At 51.2% G+C, this 15342-nt stretch overlaps 1 protein-coding gene across 3 annotated transcripts in view; it reads left to right on the forward strand.

Annotated features, from left to right (window-relative positions):
- The window catches only part of SH3RF3 (SH3 domain containing ring finger 3), a 364525-nt gene that overhangs the window by 195595 nt on the left and 153588 nt on the right, over nt 1-15342 (forward strand). For all 3 annotated transcript variants that reach the window (XM_027621787.2, XM_027621788.2, XM_027621789.2), the window contains exon 2: nt 13464-13739. In XM_027621787.2, coding sequence (XP_027477588.1) covers nt 13464-13739 — 276 coding nt within the window. The remainder of the gene's footprint in view (nt 1-13463; nt 13740-15342) is intronic.

Below are 15342 nucleotides of genomic sequence, written 5' to 3' on the forward strand. Positions count from 1 at the left end.
ATTTTACTTACTTAAGTGTTTTCTTGCTTTCCTTTTGCTGGAACATTAACTCTGTGAAGCCAGGGACTTGATGGTGTTTTGTTCACTGCCTATCAGAACACGTTTAGAGTAGATGGTGTTCCTCTTCCTAATTTTTAAGAATTCAAGCAAGCCAAGTGAGCTCTTCAATATTTTAGTAAACTCAAAAAATATTGAATATTTTAGGCAGGTCAAATATCACTACTTGGCCCAGAAGCCAGCCAGCAGAAGAAAGACCCTCCTTTATTCGGGGGAAGAGGTTCCGTGCTGGAGAGGTGGTCTTGTTTTTCTAGGTGGGGTAAAAGGACAACTGGAGTCCCCATTTGCACTTTAAATGGGTTTACAAAGTCACACTAAAGCTGAAGGCTTCAAGAAGGAATTTCTCATCGATAAAATAGGTAGTAACTGGGGTGATTCTCTAGCATATGAAATACATTTCAGAGTGGAGCTGCTTCCAGGAAATTTCTCCCTCAAGTCCCTGGCTAACAAATGCAGGGGGCTCGCTGTGCACCTCCCTTGCAGCTTGCAAGCTGCTGTTGCATGACCCGGCCCCTGCGCGAGGGGAGGACGCCGGCCCTGGCAGCTGAGTCCACCACGCTCACACCCACGCTGTGGCAGTGACTCCAGAGGCCATTCGTTTGTCTCTCCTTAGTGAGACGATTTGCATCAATCATTGATTTATGAAGTTCACCTGAAGTCTATAAAAGAGACTGCAACATCCAATTTTGTGGTGATTTCCATTCCAAAGTTGGCCCAGCATTTTATAAATAAATATCTGGCGTTAATGATTTCTGTAAATCAGTATGGAAATGAAGCACCAAGGGATCCCCGCTAGCTCCAGCCGTGTTCGTCAAGGCTCAGCCTGCACCGTGCGGTGAAGAATTCTGCCCCAGCGCCCGCCTGTCCCAGGCCAGAAGTGGTCTGAGCCCTGCGCACCCAGACCTCTATCCTATATGTAGGTAGCAAATTGCAGGATTCGGGAAAAGCAGGCAAATTCAATATATGCATGAATTTAGCCCAAACCATTAGCTATCCTTTGATTCATGCTTGATTTTTTTTAACTTAATAGCAAAACCTATTTAGCATTCAAAATGTTAATTCAGGGCTTGAAGTTTTCATGCTTTTCTATCATGTATCTAAAGTGCCTAAAGCGGTTTATAGAAAACAGAGAAAATTTAGAAAAGGGGCTAATAGGATGTTTTTTCTGAGATTAACCCAGCATGGCAACAAGATTTTTAAGAACCTCAGGGCCTGTCTGTAGGTGAAAGGACCCTCAGCAGTCCCATGACCCCCTTCTGCTCGTGGGAAGACCAGGCCCACCCTGCCCAGGACCCCAAGCTCAGAGCCCACGGGGGGCTTGGTGCTATTTGTCTCCCTCCTGGCCTGCCCCCCATCTGCCCTGTGACTCCCCTGTGGCCAGGGGCCATGCCCGCCTGGTCTGTGGTGTGCCATCTCCCACACGGCAAACTGTGCTTCTCACATGGTGATGAGGGACAGGTGAGAAGGAAAGCAAGAACAGTCCTTGAGGTGCTGCCCTTAAACCCCGTCACAGCGATGTGTGGGGTCTCAGGGAGTATGGCACCCATCTTTCTGTCAATGGGACAGCTTTTCTTCTTATAACTGACTAATACAGTATCATGATCAAGTTTACTTTGCTAAGGCCTTTGTTTTTACAGAATGTGCCTGTCTCTGTGTTGTGTGATGTGGACGTCTGTAGCAAACAGGTGATGTGCTGCGTTCTGACGGTATTATCATTGGGAAGTTATTTAACAAGAAACTGTGGTACTCACCAGGTTCTCTGTACAAGTACTGATAGCTGTTACCTCACTTATCTCACAAGATCCCTCGGAGAGAAGTACTTTATGATGCCCATTTTGCAGATGAGGACACTGAGGCATAGGGCATCTAACATGCGGCAAAGTCAAGCTCTTAGACGTACTGCTGCGCAGCCACCCCGACCCTCCAGGGTCCAGGATTCTAACTCAGGCCTCCCTTCTTTGCTCTTAAATAAAGCTGGATTCTTAGGGAAACTTATTTGTTTTTGCATGGATATTTACAATTATCTTCTTTTTCCCCTTACCTTCTTGTATTACTTTTTCTTTTTTGAGGTGGAGGGTAGCATTAAAACCATAATATGTAAAAAAATATTTAAAGGTTATTTGCTGGTTAGTTTCAGTTGAAGTAGGGTCGGAAGGAACCATCTGCCCCTACTTTCCTTTTTGAAAAACAACAGATGTTGAAGGATGGGAAGCCTTTGTTTTCCTTCCTGACCTCCTGACCTTCTGAGGTGTTTGGAGATCCTGGTATACAGTGTGAGGCCCTTTTGGCCCCATAAAGGAGCCTCTGGTGAGTGCTTCCCTTAGGAACCTTGGTTATGATGTCAGACATAGGACTGGCCTGGACACCCCTGGATTCAGGCCCACCAGTGCCTGCGATGGAGGGGCTGGGGTTGCAGGCAGCAAGGCCTTCCCCTGGGAAGGATCATAGGGGCAGTAAGCTGCCAGACAGAGACCACTTCTCAAGGTACAGACCACAGTCCCCAGCCCAGGGCATGCTGCAGGAGTCAGCCATGCTCTCTTCTAGGTCACCATTGTCTAGGACATGTCTAGGAACGTCTTAACATCCGTTCACAGTATTGGTGTGGTCTTCCCAGAAAGTGGGGAAATGACTACTACTTCTCCGAGGTGGATAAATGCAAACAAAGATCTGGACCCTTCTGGCCCGGTGGATAACCTGTCCACACCTTTCCTTTTTCTTCCATGTTTACTTCCAGGTAATCATCAGAGCACCCCTAAGGGCTCCTCTCCCACTTTGGGAGTGTGAGGAGGCAGGCTAGGGTTATGAGCTGGAAGCTGGTCCCCTCTTACAAGCCCCTTGACACTGAGGAACTTCCTTGCCTGTCTTAATTTCCCTCAGTAATAAAATGGCAATAGTAATTCCTACTTCACAAGGTTCCTGTGAACAATAATCGAGTTATCTGGAGTGTTTGGCATGAAGTAGCAGCTAAATAAATGGTCATGTTATTTTTAGAAGGCCATGTAAGTGGTGAATTGGTGCTCAGGCTTGGAAGTCAGACCCCCTGGGCTCCGTCCGACCCTGGTCTGCTGTTTCCTCCCACATCTGGGACCTTGAGCAAGTTCCTGAACTTCATCGTGCCTGTTTCCATCTGTAGAGTGTCAGTGCTCTAAGACCAACCTATGAGTGGCTGTGAGAAGTCCACGGGTCACACAGGGTGAGTGCAGGAAGCAGCATACGGCGCATCCCAAGAGCTGAGGGGAAAGCGGCCAGTGCTTATGATAAAGGGGCGGCAGGAACCACGGGAGTCCAGATGAAGAGCGTCCCTTTGGAAGCAAGGTGGGAAGGACTCCCAGGACCCTAAGCAGTGCCCAGAGACACGGGGAGGAGAGGAGGTCACAGCTGAGGACAACACTCTAGACCTTTGCTGGTATTTCTTTCACTCAGCATATGATGGAGCCAATGTGTGCAGATGGCAGGCGGGGCAATGTCCTCACCTCATCCATCTGATGCTACTTCCAGTCTACACTTAGGGGTCATTACTGGTGCCTTTTCTAGCACCGGCATCCAGGATCCTGGAACATTTGTTTGCCTCAGCAAGCAGTCTACGATGATCATTTTTATAGCACCTTCTTCATTAAGAGACAGAAAGCTCGTTACATGCCATCAATTTTATTCTCTTGACATTACTAGAAAATTTGGAAGGAGAGATTTGATTATCTTCAGCGTATGGGAGAACGGAGGCCCCGCGTATGAAGGTGATTTGTCACACGGCACCCTGCAAGGCCACCCCCACACCAGGGCTGTCTCCACTTCCCCAGCTGCGACTTTGACAGTGGAAGTGGCATGCTGTTCTGAAATGTAGCGCACACTCCACCCACACAGAGGGGCCCTGCAGCCACCACCCCCGCCTTTACCCAGAAACAAGTGGGAACTGTGCAAGCCTCAGACCTTGGTCCGTTGCTAGCTTTGACGTTCCATTCCAGGAGTCGGCAGACTTTTTTCTCTGAAGTGCCAGATAGCAAATGCTTTTGGTTTTGTGGCCCATGTGGACTGTTGCAAGTACTCAGCTCGGCTGTTGTAAATGGATAGGCGTGGCTTCGTCTCCATAAAGCTTGATTTACAAAGACAGCAGGCAGGATGGATTTGGCCCCAGGGCCATGGTTTGCCAGGTCCTGATCTATGCTAATATTAGATGTTCACCTTCTTTTTCTCCTCCCTGACTTCCGAACAATAGACCTGCGTGTGTGGTGGGTAGGTTTGAGGAACAATTTGAGCATGTGTGTATGGATGTGCTTGCATGCATACATGCGTGCTCTTCAAACATGCCTCTTTCTGTACAAGGTATTAAAGGTGGGTCTCAGGCGACTGAACTAGGTGTTTTGGTCTCTGAAAAATACTTACTAACACCCTAGTTATAAGACTGCCAAGCCTAGGTTTAAAACTTCTCCAGGCAATTCTAATAATCTCATGTTTTCATAATTGTCAGAACAGAATTACTTTTGATTTCCTTTATGAGCCAGACGTCATACGGCATCCTTCACAGTCTGGGTAGGTCATGGACTGAAGCACAGATGCACCTTCACAGTTCCCAGAGTGGCAGGATCTGTGGAGCCCGGTGAGGTCACAGGGGCAGAGGCAGATTGAGGGGAGAGCCTGGCTCGCAGGCAGCAGGGGCGGTGAGCGGGCAGGGGAGGAGGTCCACGGAGAGCTGGCTGGTGTCAGACAGAACACAGGTTGTGCGTGTACAACAGGGTGTCTCGCAGGTGTTGAGAACCTGGTTTTGTTACCCTTTGAACCTTTGCAAGCTCTTGAGTGGTAACATGTTATGAAAATGAAAGAGAGCGGAACTGACGTGGCGGCTTTGGAGGTAGGGGAGTGGGGCACACACTGTCTCCTGGAGGGTCATGCTGGGTGCCGGGCTGGAGCAGTTTGGAAACCAACAGGGTGCGGTAAAGCCTGGCCCCTCCAGTGTGGGGCCTCACTCTGCCCTTCAGTGGGTGGGCCGTTTGCGCAGTCAGATTCCACCTTTCCTAGCCAAGAGGGAGGGCAGGCTGTTGCCTCCGCCCAGGGGGACTCTGGGCAGATCCGTCTTGATTTCAGGGAAGGGAGGCCACACTTGTTATTGGTGGTCAGCCTCCTTTACAGCCCCTGGGAGTCTTCTTGTGTGGCTGTGTGCTCTGCCTGCTGGCACCCACAGCCCTGGACCAGGGCACTTATAGAATTCTGGTCAGGGGCCTCGAACTTCGGCTCCCTTTGCTCTCCCTTTCATAGAACCTTCTGGTTTTCATTCCCGACCTTGGCTGTTGAGCTGCTCCCTTCCCTTCTCTCAGGAGGAGAGTGGGAAAGTAGGCCCGGACCCCGTGTGGTGACGGCTCAGTCACTGTGTGTCCAGGGCCCTCTGAGGGGCACAGTTAGGAGGGCTGAAACACATGGTAAAGTGTAGTACTCCCTCACCCCTGCCGTGGTGTGCGTAGATTATCGGGAGTTGGACAACGCAGGCATTTCTGAGAAGCTTCTCCCAGACATCTTTGTCTTTGCAACCCAGAATAGAGAGATTGCTGGCGAAACAGAACGTGGTGAAGCCGTTGTTTGATCAGAATGAGACACACTGTAGTGTTCCTGTGGAAACTGTAAAACCAGCCGACTCTGATAAAGCTGGTGCAGAGAAATGCAGTTGTATGTGGTGAGAAGCTGCTCAGACTTTGAAGGCTGCACAGGTGTCCGGGGGAGAAGGGGCATGTACAAGTATGCATGCTCCCCTCCCCGAGCCTGTGCTCACGGGGGCGGGGGGCGAGAAGCTGGCACCCCAAGGGTCAGTCCAGCTGGCCTCAGCAGTGGTCTTGTGCCAGGCGTCAGCAGAGGTGGACTTTGTTTTGGTGACTGTGAGGCTTCCCTTTATTCCTCTTCATGTGGGTAGTAAAAAGCGAGCTCCTGGCCCTGGTGGGAAGGAGCCTGCGTGTTCCCTGAGGACGGGGAGGAGGATGCTAGAGATCCGATCGTCACACTCGAGGGCTCTCTATTGTATGTCTGCAACCCTCATCAGTGAGAGTGCTGAGCCGGGGCCCAGCCTGTGAGCATGTCCATGTGTGCATGCACACACGTGTGTGTGCATGTGCGTGCACGTGTACTTTCCCCAGAATCATCTTCACTCTCAATATTTCCATTAATGTTGGCTATAAATCTCCGCAAATAGAAAAAAAAAAAAACCCTCCTAACTGAGCTGTGTCTTTGTTAGGAGCAACTTTTTCTGAGACTCGGCTTCCAGAAGACCTTAATTTTGGATCTCACCTTCTCTCTGCTGACTTTGTTTGATCCTGGTGTCTCTCCTCTTTCCAGGGTCACATATGCAAGTGGCTTAGAAAGTGGCTTCACACCCTTGGAAGGGTGACTGATGTTTTTTAAAGCATAAATTCTTTGAAGAGGAGCATGTTGTTTTGAAAAAGTTTTATTTCTTATGCCATGATGATTTTATTACAGAGTTGTGTCAGCTAATTTGAGAAGAAGTTCAAAGAGGCACAGGCCTTCTATGGCATAAGCATGCTGTTGCTTTATATAGCACCGTTCATCTGGAGGAACCCAAGGGGCTTCACACCTTCCACATACAGATGACTCCATCCAGCCCAGAGTCACCAGATGTCTCTAAGGCAGAACAGGGGTTTCCTTAAATCTCACTTCTCCTAACAGCTCAGACAGAGAAGTTAAGCCCTCCCACCTTCTGGCAAATTACCACTAACATCAGCGAACTGACTGCCAAAGTGCATAGAACTGTAGGCAAAGCTGAGAAGAGGGCCTTTGACAAGATCTGGGAAAGGTAAAAGAAAAAGAAAGGAAAAAAAAAGAAAAAGGTACAATTTCTTTTTAATCCTCACAGATCTTGGGGAAACATGAAACTCATGCTCAACACGGAGCAGCTAACAGCCACTCTTGGCTGTAGACAGCTTACATCTGCATCACATGGTAAGGGCTTAGTGTTGTCCTCACACCACCTGAGCTGGGGGACAAAATGTGCATTTCTCTTTTGTTGCTCTGGTTGGTGACCCTCTGAATAAAGGGATGTTTCTTACTCCCCTGTAGCCTACTGCAGGGTCTGGCACATCGTGCTGTTCCATAAATTCTTGGAAGCACATGTATGCAAATACCAGAAAGAAAAAAATATCATTAGAACAGAAGGTGAAAGGAACAAAAGTCCAGCGCCCAATGCAGAGCTTTTAATGAGAAAAATGGAAGAAGGGGCTTGAAGAAGGGTAGAACTAAAACCTGAGAACGTCCTGGTTGATGTGTGATGTAGTGACATCTCTATCACAGATTTGACACATAAACTAGAGGGAGGGGACATTCTGTTTCAGTACTTCATTTAACGCATGAAATCATGGCTTTTCAAGTAATTCTAAACCTGAGAGGGTTCGTGTTCATGGTACTGTCCTAACGGGGAATACGTGAATGGTAACCTCCCCATTGGTGTGGGGTCAACGCTTTGCCTTGAAAACTGCTTACGAGCTGGAGAGATGGTAAGTCACACCACAGAGCCTCTGAGTTACTCAGGATCCAGCTGAGCTCTGGTGAGAAGATCCCCAAGCACAGTGGCCCAAGTAAGGTGAAGTGACTTTTCCTCACGTCACAGTCCAGGGATCTGTTCTACACGGTCATCCAAGGAGCGGGTTCCTCCCTCTTTTGCTTGGAGGGGGATCTTGGAGTGGAAGAAGCTGGCTCACCTCCACTGCCTCTGCCATCCAGGCCGTGGAAGGGAGAATCAGGCATTAGGATTTCCTTACAAAGGTCATTATGAAACAGGGTCCAGAATTGCACGAGCCACTTCCACGTGTACTAGATAACTAAGTTACAACACATGGCCATGGCTACCTGCGAGTGAGGCTGGGAAATGAAGTCTAGCTGGGTAACCTTGACCCCCAGTTGAAACTTGGAATATTCTCACTGGCAAGAAGCAGGAGCAAGTGGATATTGGGGGACAGTTAGCTATCTCTGCCACTTTTGTGGGCCCTGCAAGTTTGGCATGTTTGTGGTGAGGCCGCCTCCCTTCTGTGGCCCACTCACCGTCCCTGAAATGTGCCAGAATGTGTTTCCCCAGTGACCGTCAGCTCTGCCATGTCTGTGGGAGGCAGACCCACGTCTGTGTCTGACTGTATCTGGCTCTGTGTCTGTGTCCAACTCTGTATTTGCTCAGCCTGCTTCCTCCAGTTGTCATGCCCTCCTCCTTGAGTAATCATTGGGATTTTCCCCATTTATCAAGGCCCAGCCACTCTTAGCAATGGGACTTTGGGCTGTAGGACCCTGAACCTCACATCCTGGGAAAAAAATAATGTGCAGGGGAAACTCTTAGCCCAGGCCCAATCCTGGGGGGTTGGTTTGACTGGTCCATATGTTCATTCATTCAATAGATATTTTGAGCATGTGATCTATGTCGGGCCAGGGGTCAGGGATGCAACATTGAACAAAAAATAGGCATGTTATCTGTCCTCCTGGGGCTAATGGGCCAGGGGGGCCCTCCATTGGTAACATGCAGTTAGAAGCTATGCTCAGTACAGGTGTTGCCTGGGAAGGTCTGAGTAAGGGAGACGGGTTGAGTCCTTAGAGTCCAAAACATGGGCGAGTTCTTTGTCCACACTGTTCACCCGAGCTTGCTGGGGGATGTGAAGGAGTGAGACCTGGCCCTGCCACGCCGCCCTCCCCCACACGCTCCAGGCCCCACACCCGGGGAAGCCAGTGCGACTTAGAGCCTTGTCAGCAGCATGCTGTAATGGAGGCACATTTGTCAAACCCACTGCCGCGGTGATCTCCATAAAAGATGGAGATGGTGCTGCTGTGCATGCGTGAGCACCCAAGTCTCCACGGGGTAGGACATTAAGCCCACAGTAAGATTTGTGTGCTACATCCGAGTAATGAGCCATGAAATTGACATTATAAGTTTTAATTATTATTAATGCCTTGCAGGGGTGGCTGGTGTTAATTATCCTGTAGGCATCCCAGATGTATTTCCCTTTTTCTTTTATTTCTTTTCCTTAATGTCTTGAGCCCATAGAATGCCGGCTCAGTGGCAGTGTTTGAATGGGATTCCTCCAGAGGGGAGCACACACAGCTGAGGGGTTATAAGGAGCAGTCTGCGGGCAGAGAGGTAATAGCTGCACGGAAACCCGCTCAGTTTCCTTGGGCTGGGAGGGTCCTTGGGGGTGCTGCCTCCAGGCCCTGTCATGGACTAATTAGGGTAATCTTAGAAAGGGCTTTAAAGATGACAGGCGCCTTGGAGGTCTGAGAGTCCCCATTTCAGAGCATTTCCTCACAGGGAGAACCAGGTTCTGGCTGCTCTGCCCCCCTAAAGAAACCGCCTCTTGGCGTTGTCCCTGACTTTTATCATTGCCCTCAGAAGTATGTCCTGCATCTCAGTTTTGCTCCCTCAGGTGCTGATCTTGGCAGTGTGGGGAGGGTATTCTCAGGTGGGCTGGGCTGCCTCCCTCTCCCCCTTCCCTTCTCCATGGCTCCCTCTCTCCGCTCGCCCTGTCCTTGCCCACCCACAGGCACAGACCAGAGCATGGCTGCCTTACCAGACCATGACTGGGCCAGCCGGGCTGTGCTGTGTGCTCTAAGCCCTGTGATCTGACCTCAGGGTCACGAGATGGCTGGCCCCAACTGGGCGGCCGTGCGTGCAAGCCACTCCTGCCCTGCTTCTGCTGCTTCAGACGCCCCTGGCCCCTCTCCTTCCCTGGTCTACCCACTAGCACAACTGCTCTTCTGCTCCTCCATGTGGAGCTGGGATCGGCACCCTTACCCTGGATCTCTGTGAGGCATGCTGCTTTTTACAAGGGGTGTCATGTCAAATCTGTCATTTCTGACTTTCCTCACCTCCAGCCCCACCCATGCTCTATCTCAGGAATAAACTGAGCCCAGCTGAATGAACAAACATGCATAGGACACCTACCATGTGCCGGACACTCCCGTCCTGGGGCTTGGTTTAATACGGACTCGTGCAGTAGGGGTGTGATGGAGTAGAAGCTCCCGGGACATAGAACACAGCCTGCTGCTGCCGGGTTTGGGAGCAAGAGAGAGGGGCCAAGGTGGTAGGCAAGCCCCAGAGGTTCCAGAAGCAGGAGCTCTTTGTGAGCAAGGATACTGCCCCCGTGGCTGGCGAGGGCTGTGGGGAAGGACGTTGGGAGCGGTGGCCGGAAGCTGAGATGAGGCCATGTGGGGGAGTATGAATGCCATGCTGAGGAGCTTGGTGCCCCTTCCTGAGGGTAGTAGGTAGCCACTGAAAGCTCCTGAGCCCCAGGGGGTAGGATCAGCTCTGTGTTCAGGCATCCAGCCTCACAGTGGGCTAATTGGGCCTGAGGGCTCACTGGTGGAGGTTTGCAGTGGTGTAGGTGGAAGAGAGGAAGGGCCTGGCCATGGGGGGTGGAAGTAGGCCTGGTGTTTCCCTGAGGGCTCGCTTACCAGTAGGGGCAGTAGGACTTGAGGATGAGTGCAAGGTGGAGGGAGAGGGTGGGCATACGGGCCACCGAGGTACATGTGTGGCGGTGGGCAGGCGTTCCCTGGCCAGGATGAGGAATGCAGGGTTGGAGGCTCCCGGGACAGCTGTGGGACGTCCAGATCAAGAAGTTGAGCAAGCGATTAGATTGGAACGAAGTCCACCACTTGGAAGGGATGTTGGAAGCAGAGAGAGAGGCAGGCAGAGTTGGGGCCGTGGAAGGTGTTGGGCTGACCAGGAGGCCTGGGGCCACGGTGCCCAGACGGGTGGCGCCAGGCCCATTCTGGAGAGTCAGTGAAAGACCAGGTCCCCTGAACATCAGCAGTACGTGCCTCACAGGAACTGGGAGGACACACTACTCAAGAGCACCAGCCCCAGAGCCAGGCCTCCCACATGGGAAGGGCCTCAGTTTCTTGTCACCACACCCAGGCCCTTTGCTGCACCCTGGTAGTTGGGGTCCAGGATTGCACAGCATGCATAGGAGTGTGCTGGCGAGTGGCGTCTGTGTCGACTAAGCCGGCAGAGCTGGTGGCGGGCAGGCCAGAGCAGGAATGCCAGTGACTCCACTACACGGGGAGGATGGGGAGGTGTGAATGTTCAAGCAGCATGCAAGTGCACAGAGGGGTGCAGAGCCCATCGAAGCAAAGGTGCAAATCTGGCCTTTCTTGCTCTCCTTTGTTATGAAGAGTAGCAAATTTACCAGCAACCTCAAGTGTCTGTGGGTCTCCAAACATTGCCTTTGATCACTCCCCACTTGGTCTGGGGGTGAAAGGAAGTGGGGCCGGTGGCAAAGCAAAGGCCTGTCATGCACCGAGCTGAAGCCCATTTTCAAGTTGACAGCAGGTTCCTTCCTTACTGTCCCTATTGCCTCTTATCTTGATGGGTGTCTCAGCCTCTCCTGTGCTCGGTAGTGACAAGAGTCCCATCACGGAAGTCAGTGTTATATTTAACTTCTAAAGTTGTGATAGACTAAGTTCAAATAGAACAAGAAAGCTACCCTGTCTTTTTGTAAATTTAACCTCACAGGCTGGGGCAGAGTTTCTCAGCTTCGGCACTATTAATGTTCTGGGCGGGGCAGTCCTTTGCTGTGGGGGCTGCCCCGTGCACTGCAGGACGATTAGCAGCATCCCTGGCCTCTACACATTAGAGGCCAATAGCATCCCACCTCCCAGCTGTGACAAGCAAAAATGTCTTCACACATTGCCAGATATTCCCTGGGGGACAAAACTGTCCCTGCCTGAGAACCCCTGGGCCAGGGGCCGACTGGCCTTTGTGTGTCCAAGGTCCTTCGGGTGATTCACAGCCGACAGCCCCTTCCATTCTTTTCTGATCACAGTCCTTGTTCTGCAAATCACCACTTTGCCTCAGCCGTCTGAAATCAGGGCCTGTTACAGGCTATTGTGCTTATGGTACAAAGCTAGCCAGGATGAGTATTATTGGAAGCAAATTGATTTTTTTTCCTCATTGAGTTCTGCAACGAAAAATCCTCTGGTGTTACTATTTAATTGGTTAGTGGTAGCTGTTTGTCAATTTGCCAGCAGGTTCTCTCTTAACTGCTGTCATTTGACATTGCTGAAACATAAATGCAGAGTGACTGAGTTGCCAACATGTTATTAAGTCCCCTACAAAGAGCTTTTCGATGTACTACTGCTGCAGGCTTTTGTGATTCTATTGATTGATTCGAATACTAAAGAAATCCTTGGCATAGACAGCCCTGGTGAGAAAATGCAGCTTCTGTCAGGGAAATTGTTGGGTATTGCCACAGGGACAGTGGTGGGTTTTCCTTTGGTTTTCCTCTGGCAGAGACTTGGCCTCTGACAGAGCTTACTCAGTTGATGGGTATTGGCCACCCATACAGAAGAGGAATAGAAACCCAGGCGGCCACTGGTCTTTATGAGACAGGTCCAGTTAAGTTGAGGAGCCCGGGAAGTGGATGGTGACGTCAAGTTTCAGGGTAGTTCAACAGACTCCTTATTGCAGAAGAGCAAATTCTGTTTTGGTTTCAGAACTAGTCATTCACCATTAGAGACCAAAGATGGCAGATCAGTTTTAGAAAGGTTGGCTAATCTTTGACAGGATGACAAGAACATCCCATGACATTGAGAGGATACTATTTTATGGTCTTGAAATTGTACTTCTGGACCAGACTGCCATATGCATCAAAAAGCTATTTGTCATTGGTATGTGTATGGTGGGGGGTGTGTTGTGACAGCCAGGGACCACTTGTTGGAACTCCTAGTGCACTGGGGACCTATGTCCCAGGGGTGGCCTCCACCTTCCATGGCCAGACTGTCCCTCTGGGCTGGATGTCACAGGTGTATGCCCTTGGTTTTAAGGCTATGAGTGGGAACATCCCACAGTAGGTGTGGGTCTGTCCCCTTGACCTGAGAAGCCCCTTGACATGTGTTCTGAGTTGCTGTGAAGGTTCGGAGATGAAGTCAGGAAAATGTTATTGGACAATAATTGTTGGAAGTCTGGCAGCTAGAATAGCACACAGTGGAAGACACTTTAGCACAGAGCAGTGGATGAGAATATCAGAGCCAGCCCACCTGGGTAGGGATTCCGCTATCCTTACGGGGGTGGGGCTTTGCGCCAGTTACTTTCTCTTTCTCCGTGCCTCACTTCCCTCACCTATAAATGATAGTAATTTAGCTTCTGTTCCAGACTCCTTTTCAGCAGAGTGAGTTGGTTCCTGTGGACAGTCCAGGACCATGCTTGGCCCCCCTCTCACATGCACTATTTGAGGGGGGACTGCCATTATGGGGACCGTTTTGTCTCAGCAGGGCCATGGGCTTGAGTATCCCCATATAGGGTGTCTGTTCTTTTGAAGTACTTACTACTCTGGAACATTCTGTACGTGCCCACACAGCACAGGAGCCCCCCATCCCAGACAGATCTAACAGGGCAGCAGGAAGGCCACGCTGAGTAACCAGGTGCTATGTTTTGCTTTCAGACTCTTTCCCAGCTTCCCTATGGGAAGGCACTCTACAGTTATGAGGGGAAAGAACCCGGCGACCTCAAGTTCAGCAAGGGCGACATCATCATCCTGCGGCGCAGGGTGGACGAGCACTGGTACCATGGGGAGCTGCACGGGACGCATGGCTTCCTGCCCGCCAGCTACATCCAGTGCGTCCGGCCCTTGCCGCAGACCCCGCCCCAGGGCAAAGCACTTTATGATTTCGAGATGAAGGACAGAGACCAGGACAAGGACTGTCTGACCTTCACCAAGGTAAGGGGGGCCCCTGTGAACATTGTCACCCACCCTCCGTTTGAATCCTGGCTCCTCCCGAGTGCCCAAGCTCCTCCCCATTGTGCCTCAGTAAGTGGGGAGAGCAGTTATTCCTACTTCCTGAGTTTTTGTTGAATGGAAGGAGATGGCACACAGCCCGACACATAGCTCCACCCAAGAGCTGACAGGGCACTCGCTGGGTAACAGGTGCAGGACCCTCTGTCACCTAGGTGAGTCATGGTGTCTCTCCGTGGCAACTCAGGTGCAGAGGAGTGAAGTCTTTCCAGGACTGACAGGCCCTGGGAGAGGGGGCTCATCAGAGGCGGCTGCTGCAGAGCCCCCTTCAGCTCACAGGGAAGGGATGGTAGGGCCCAGAAGCCAGCGTGCTGCAGCCCTGTGCTCTGGAGCACCAGAGGGCACAGACACGTGTGCTTAGGGCCAGGTCAGTCTTGCAGAGAGGGACCTGGGCCGGTGACAGACTAAATAGCATTTGTCGGCAGAATTGTCCTAGCATTGCCCAGTGAGATGCGGAGGGGCCTGGTTTCTGGCCATCCCGGGCCTCCGTAATTGTCAAGTGTGGAGAGGACTGAGGTGATGGCCCTGTACACCCTGATGGTCCCTCACCAACTACAACGGACGGGCTCCATTCTTGTCTGTGGGTGTCCCTCCTTCCTTGCTTCCACTGACAGACTCCTCCCAGTGCTGGGCAGGGTCAGGGCCCTGGAACACTTACCTCTGCCCAATTCAGTAACAGCAGTGGCCCTTGATAACTTTACCGACCCCATCACGCTTTATCTCAACTGTCTTCCTGATGTTGGAGCCCAACCTCCAAGAGGCACAGTCACTTACCGGAGGCTGGTGGCTCGGACCTCTCCTTCCGCCTTCCATCTTCTGTTTCCTGTCTGTCCTGCTCCCCACTCCGCACCCCCTGCCTCACGTGCATGCCGTTGTAAATAACGGTTGTAAATAACAGAGCTAGAACTCTGAATCTCTGACTTCAAGCCCACGTCCTTCCCACTTCTGAGAGGCCATTGTTAGTCTCCCTCTGCCCCATCTGCTCAGTGCAGAACTTGGCTGTGCTACGGAGCTCTCTGGAGGGCCGCTGGAGTACAGTGCACACCATTTTTGAGCACAATTGGCATGTCCTGTGCATGGCTGCTATTTATGTCTTGTTCCATTGTTCAGACTGACAGTGAATAATCTATTTTTCATTCACGGATTCAACTCTTTCTTCCTTCCTTTCATCAAGGTGTTCTGATGCTAATTCCGATTGTCATCTGGCTGATGCAGTTTCCCAGGAAGCTGCAGCCAAACCTGTCCCCCCTTACCCTCCCCTTCCCCCTCTTCCTCTCTGGCTCTCTCAGTCTGTGGCCTGGAGTGACAGGCTGCCTGGAATGCAATATCAGACAGAGCCCCCACTTTGCTCACTTCTCTGTCCAATGGACTCTGGAGAGCCTCCTCTGAGAGAAGAACGCCCTGGGGGCCTGTGACGCTCTGTGCTATCTCTTATGACCAAGAGCAGGGACCCCTCTCGACCTCTCGGGTTCTGGTTGGGCTCTTGCTAAGGAGACAGACTCTGTTATGGCTCCAGGCTTCTCTGAGC

This window comes from Zalophus californianus, chromosome 8, assembly GCF_009762305.2.
Source record: "Zalophus californianus isolate mZalCal1 chromosome 8, mZalCal1.pri.v2, whole genome shotgun sequence".
Classification (NCBI taxonomy): domain Eukaryota; kingdom Metazoa; phylum Chordata; class Mammalia; order Carnivora; family Otariidae; genus Zalophus; species Zalophus californianus.